At 45.1% G+C, this 6,000-nt stretch overlaps 1 protein-coding gene across 1 annotated transcript in view; it reads left to right on the top strand.

Moving 5' to 3' along the window:
• Positions 1-578: 578 nt before the first annotated feature.
• The window catches only part of BTAF1 (B-TFIID TATA-box binding protein associated factor 1), a 96,178-nt gene continuing 90,756 nt past the window's right edge, over positions 579-6,000 (top strand). Inside the window, exon 1 of the mRNA XM_014607826.3 lies at positions 579-967. Within this exon, the coding sequence (XP_014463312.1) occupies positions 954-967 (14 nt within the window). The 5' untranslated portion in view covers positions 579-953. The remainder of the gene's footprint in view (positions 968-6,000) is intronic.

Here is a 6,000-nt window from a genome sequence, read left to right as displayed (position 1 = left end):
GAGCCGCCTTCGACGCGCGCTGGGGCGAGGCTTGCGTGGGTCCGAGCAGCCGCAGGGGGCGCCCTCGTGCTTCCCGCCGGCTCGTAGCGCGTCGCTCGGCCGCGATCTGCCGCGTGCGCAGGAAGGGGCTCCGCTGGCTCGCGGCCGCCGTCGCGAGACTCTTGTGAGCCCCGCGCGGCATGTTGGGAACTGTAGTCTCGGCCCGGGGCTGCCCGCCGCGCTCCTTCCGCTCCGGAGCGGTTTGCACAGAGCGCGGACGGGGCCGTTCCACCACGCGAGGCAGTGGGTGGGAACCAATAGCCCCAATGGCTCCCTCCGGCGGCGGGAAAGCCCCGTGAGGTGGTGCGGAGGGGTCTGTAAAGTTCCTGCCTCCGCCTCCTATCGCGCCTTATTATGCAGGAAGGGTGCGAGCCGAAGCAACCCCCTCTGCCCCACGCGTGGCAATGGTACGGCCCGATGGCGGCGGCCGCCGCTCCCCTCCCCCCGAGCAGGCTCGGCGGCCTCCATGGCAGAGCCTGCTCCGCTCTAGCGGCGCGCTCCCTCCCTCCCCGCTCTTAGAAGCAGCCTCCCTATTGGCTGTGGCCTGGCCCCTTTGCCAATCAGGAAGCGGCTATCATGGAGGAAGGGAATAAATACAAGATGGCTGCTCATATAAAACCAGGCATCGGGCTTCTCCCGGGTGATGGGGGAATAGAGGCTTTAACCAGCGCTTCGAGGGTTCTCGGCCACACCTCGCTGCGCTGCCGCCTCCCCGCGAGGGGAGCGGGACCGCGACTGCCGCCGGCCCGAGCCGCGCTCCGCCGGTGCCTGCGTTTGCCCCTCCGGGGCCGCGGGCGGGGTGCGCAGCCCGAGAGGCCCAGGCCAGGCGCCGGTGTCCACCCCGGGAGAGCGGCGGCGGCTCCCACCTGCTGCCCCGCCAGTCTTCTCCGGCCAGGCCCCGGCCCCCGGTCGCCATGGCGGTCTCCAGGTCGGTATGAGCCCGGAAGGGCGGGCGGGGGCGGCAGAGCGGGGCCTCGCGGCCTCGTCGTGGGGCGGTGGCGCGGCCTGGTCCTGGGCAGCGCCCGGGGCCCCCGCAGGCTGGAGCCGGGGGAAGCCCAGTTGGGGTGCCCGACTCTTCCCCCCCGCCCCCCGCCACGCGTGCTCTGCCACGGCGGTTCGTGGCCTGCCCTCGCACTTCTGTGCCTGAGTCCGGCAGATTTCTTCGACCTCAAGACAAGCTGGCAACGCAAGTGCGGAGCCACAGGATTGCCAAGGACCTGTGTTGCCCGCTGGGTCTCTGCCTCCTGGGCTGTCCCCCAGAGAAATGGGCTTCCCTGCTGGGATGTGATTGCAGGGGGGAACTTGGTTCTCTGGAGCTGCGGGTGGGGGAGGGTACTCCTGGCTCAGCTCCCCTGTGACCTGGGCTGTGCTGGGCCTTAAAGCGTTCCTTGCTATAGAAAATTATCTGAACGGACTTCTGTCATATAAAATATCAAGTCTAAATCCCCCCCCCCCCTTTCTTCCGCTTTTGATGTACATCTGGTCAACCTTAGAGCAGTGTAGTAACCTAGCTGTTCACAGGATCATGTGGAAAGAGGTTTGGAAGTAAACTTTGGGAGTTCTCTTGTCCAGGTTCCTGCTCAAGGCAAGGTCTTCCCTGAGTAAACCATCCTAGCCAAGTGTCTGTGCAACCTGCTCTTGAAAATCTCCAGGGATGCAGATTCCATGACCTCTGGGTAGCCTGTTCCAACATCTAACCCCCTCCTAGTCAGAAAGTTCTTCCTAATTTCTACTGTAAACTTCCCTTGCCAATGCTTGAGGCCACTGCTCCTCGTCCCCTCTCCTGTGGCTGCGGAGAATACTCTTATCTCCATCCTCTCTCTAATTGTGCTTCAGGTATTTGAAGGCTGTTATCTAATCCCCCCCCATAGCCATCTCCAGCCTAATACTTCTAGTTATTGTGGCCTTTCCTCATAAGTCATGCTTCTCAGGCCTCTAATAATGTTTGTCCCTCCCTGCTGGACTCTTTACAATCTGTCCACATCCTTCTTGAAGTGTGGAGTTCAAAACTAGACGCAGTACTCTAGATGAGGCTTCGGTAGTGCTGAATCTAGTGGAAGAATACTGTTGTATTAGTAATGAGCCTCGGGGATTATCTATGTTGGTGGCGTGTCTGTGTGTTGGCTTCCTTAAGAAAAGCATATCCTCATCCCAATATTTATCTCTTGGTATAACAGTAGAAGATTTATGAACAATGCTAACTTAATTTGCTACTGAAAATTTTCCAGAAATGCTAATAAAGATAGTGACTCTTAAGAAAGTTTCAACTGTTAATTTAGTTTAGAAGCTTTTAATACAAAATTTCTTACAAGAATTTCTTGTAACTGTTTTTCAGTCATTCCCTTTAAAATTAAATTGTGTATTCATATTTCCTCCTAAATTGGCCTTAAGAACTTAAAAGTAGTACAAGACTATCTTCCATTTTTTTCAGGGTGGGGAGGGAACAGGACCCTGCTCTGTCACATGCCAAGCTGCTTCAGAGCACTATTTAAATGACTTTTATTTTGTGGGCACCCATGGTAAATAATTCTTTTTCCATTATGCAAGAATTCTCTAATTGTAATGCAGGAGTTTCTTGAATATCAAGGAACAGCTGACTAGTTGGTACATCTGTTAAGGTCTGGTCTATAAAAGGGATTTTTTTCAGTTCCGATTATTAATGTGGTTGTGTTTGTATAAACCTCCAAAGACAAAACTGCTCTGTAGAATGGGGTATTTGCACCTGTAGCAGGCTTCTGGAGGTTGGCATTGGAACAAATTCCCACTGTGAGCAAGATGAACTTTTATAATTTTACTGTTTGTTTGTTTGTTTGTTTGTTTGTTTGTTTGTTTGTTTGCCCCCCCCCCGGAAGCTTCTGTTCATCATCATGTCTCATAAATGACACATTACAATGTGAAGTGTGCACATAAGTCCATAACTGTGACATAAGTTAAAGATAGTATGCAGGATTTTATCCCTTGCATGCTGTAAAATTATTATATGAAAAATGTCACAATATTGGGGTGACACTACTCTGATCTTGCAGCAATTTCTTCCTAGAGAATGCATGGGAACTGTGTTTTTTGCAGCGCTTGTAACAGTTTGGGTATCTAGCATCATGCGTCTCCAAGACGTTGGTCTACATGCGGAATTGATGCTGTATAAATTTGTACTTCTGCACTTTTTATACTGGATAGTCAAAACCCATTCACACCATTTAAAACATACAGTAACTTCTGACAACTGACACTTTCATAAAGTGGAAAAAGGAAGCTCTAATATTGTACTGTCCTGTCAATAGGCATTGCATTGAAAACATTTCTTGAAAACAAAGTTATCTTTGAATGTAGACACTTAGGTTTGAAAGTGAAAACATACCAGTGTGAACATATACAATAACTAGGTGATAAGTATATTTTCATGCTGCATCTAGGTGCGTTGTTAAGGCTTCTTTACAAGTTTCATTTATTTTTAGAGATGTGGACTTCCCTGCATAGTTGTGGTTAAAGGTATTCTGTGTAATATGTTAAATGTCCAGTGATCTCATATTCTAAGAAATAAATGTGACTTAAATCTTTTCTTATATATAAGCCTAGGATTTTGCCATAGTAATCATAGAAAACATGAATTTGAACAAGTGCCATGCAATCCTGCAAATGGATATATAAACAGATGTAATTTAATGTATGCTTATAGAATAATGTATGTCATGCTAACATCAGATCCATTCATGTTTCACTTTGTTATATTCCTCACTAGCTGTTTTGAGGCATGTGGTATGCTACATGTTAGCATATATGCATTCAGTAAGACTTGTTGAAGAATAAAGCAGGTAAGTGCTATTCAATAAAAGAGGCTACACCTAGGGTGAACATGAGGAACAATATAAATGCTAAGCAGGGAGGTGAAAAGTTCCAGAGGTGTATGTCTTCATGAAAGTGGTGGTATGCATAATATCTTGCATTGTATGTAATAATGGTTTCCACTTTGAGCAAAAAGCAAGCTGTGTCAAAAATCTTGAGTGCTTTGCATAAGGCATTGCATTTGGAGTAAGAAGGACAAGTACATTTTGAAAAATAGTGAGTAAATTTCTGTTTGTAAGGACAGAAGAACAAATGCATTATAGAACAGAATTTTATCGAGTTAATTCTTGTTGCACTACTAATGTTCCATTTCACATCCTAGTCAACTCTTTTATCAAACACTGTTTGGAAAGCTCTGTGACAAACATTGATTTATTTATTTTTTATCTTGTTTGGATCAATTGATAAAAATGTACTTGATAGCATCCTTTGAAAGTGTGAAAAATTAGTCTTGTGCTCCCCATGAGTGCTACTTGGATCAAGCAGACTAGATGAAGGGGATCAGCTGCTCTGCTTTCTCCTTCCTGCTTTATCTGCCACTGTGTTGCCTGTCACTTCCTCGATCTGCCTGTGTGCCATGTACAAGGCTGCCTGTGCCACAGGCTAGGTGTCCAAGTCTAGAGTTTAGCCTTGCTCATGAGATCAGATATACTGTATTCTAAATATTGTAGCAGTGCTGCGTTTTTTGGTTTGTTTTTTTTTTTTGTTGGTGCTTTACTACAAATAAAGAGGAGAGTTAGAAAATTTTTAAGCTCTCTTCTAGTATGCTGTGTGTTTAGAAACCAGGAAGTTCAAAGTATCAGGCCAAGCAGTGGGTGGGAAACAGCAGTCCTTCTGACAGAAAATACTACTTTTATTGGGGACAATACTGCATGCGATTCAAATGAGGAAATGAAGACAGATGTGTTTTAGATGCTGTACACACTACATGCAAAGTGCATTTGCTTAGCACAGTAGGGTTTATATACAGAAAAACATTTGTAAACATTAAAGAACCTGTTGCTGAAAAATGGGTTTTTTACTGTGTGCTAGTCCATGAGACAAAGCACATGTCAGTACCTCCAGAGAAAGGGGAAAATGCCTGCAATACCATCATCATTGGTAATAGCTGGTTTGAAGCTGTCCTTTTTTTTTTTTTTTTTTTTTTTTTTTTTACTATGTTGAGGATTATGCAGAACCTGTTTTGAAGAAAAGTGTGAACAAAGCTGTAGCTTCACTACTGAGGGTATGGTATCCTTGTGTGGACCATCAGAAATGTGTGCAAGAGATATCAGCTGTTTCCAACAGAAATTGGAGCACATAAAATGGCAGACTATTTGGCTGACCTTGCCAGCTGGACAAAATCAAATAACTAAAAATGCCAGTTTTTTGGGTTTCTTTTTCCAGGTCATGTTAGGTGTTTTATTCCAACCAAGCGCAACATATTGAGTTTGCATCAAGCTTGCCTATCAGTGCAATTGCCAAGTTTGAAGACTGTGAATTGGCAAAAGTAAAATTTAGTAGCTTAAAGTAGTTTCCAATCTGAAGTGCTTAACCAATGAATTTCAGCATGACTTAAAGAACATTGTGTAGTATTGGTTCTTATTGATTTGTGCAGTCTATTAGTCTGTTAAAGCTGCACACTTTGAGACTTCTTTCAAAGTTGTCTTATGACATGAAGGACAAGGATGTTTCAGAATGAAGAAAAACTCTAATGACAGTTGCAAATTGTATTTGCCCTTTTTTTCTGTTAATTCAACTATGTTTTGTTCAGTGGGCGAATATATTAATTAAATGTTAGTACTGGTTGTGTTAATAATGAGATTTTTAAAACGGCTGTGTAGACTGGTGTAGTAGAAAACTACATGCATTTGGTATACTTCTGTACCTCTGCTGTGAAACTTACCAAAAACATCATTCTAAAATAATAGCCTTAATACCTGTCTGGAAGAATAAACACATGTCTTACCATCTTTGTAATCTGTAATGTTTGTTGACTGTAAGTGAAAATTGACTGATATATGATAGAAACTTTTTCAGGACCGATTTTAGTCTTAGAACTTTACATCAAAAACAGATTGTAATCCTGTTTGTAGGTTTGTGTGTTTTGAGGTGGGTTTTTTGGGGGGTTTTTGCATC

This window comes from Alligator mississippiensis, chromosome 6, assembly GCF_030867095.1.
Source record: "Alligator mississippiensis isolate rAllMis1 chromosome 6, rAllMis1, whole genome shotgun sequence".
NCBI lineage: Eukaryota > Metazoa > Chordata > Crocodylia > Alligatoridae > Alligator > Alligator mississippiensis.
This window is presented reverse-complemented; position numbering and strand designations above follow the sequence as displayed.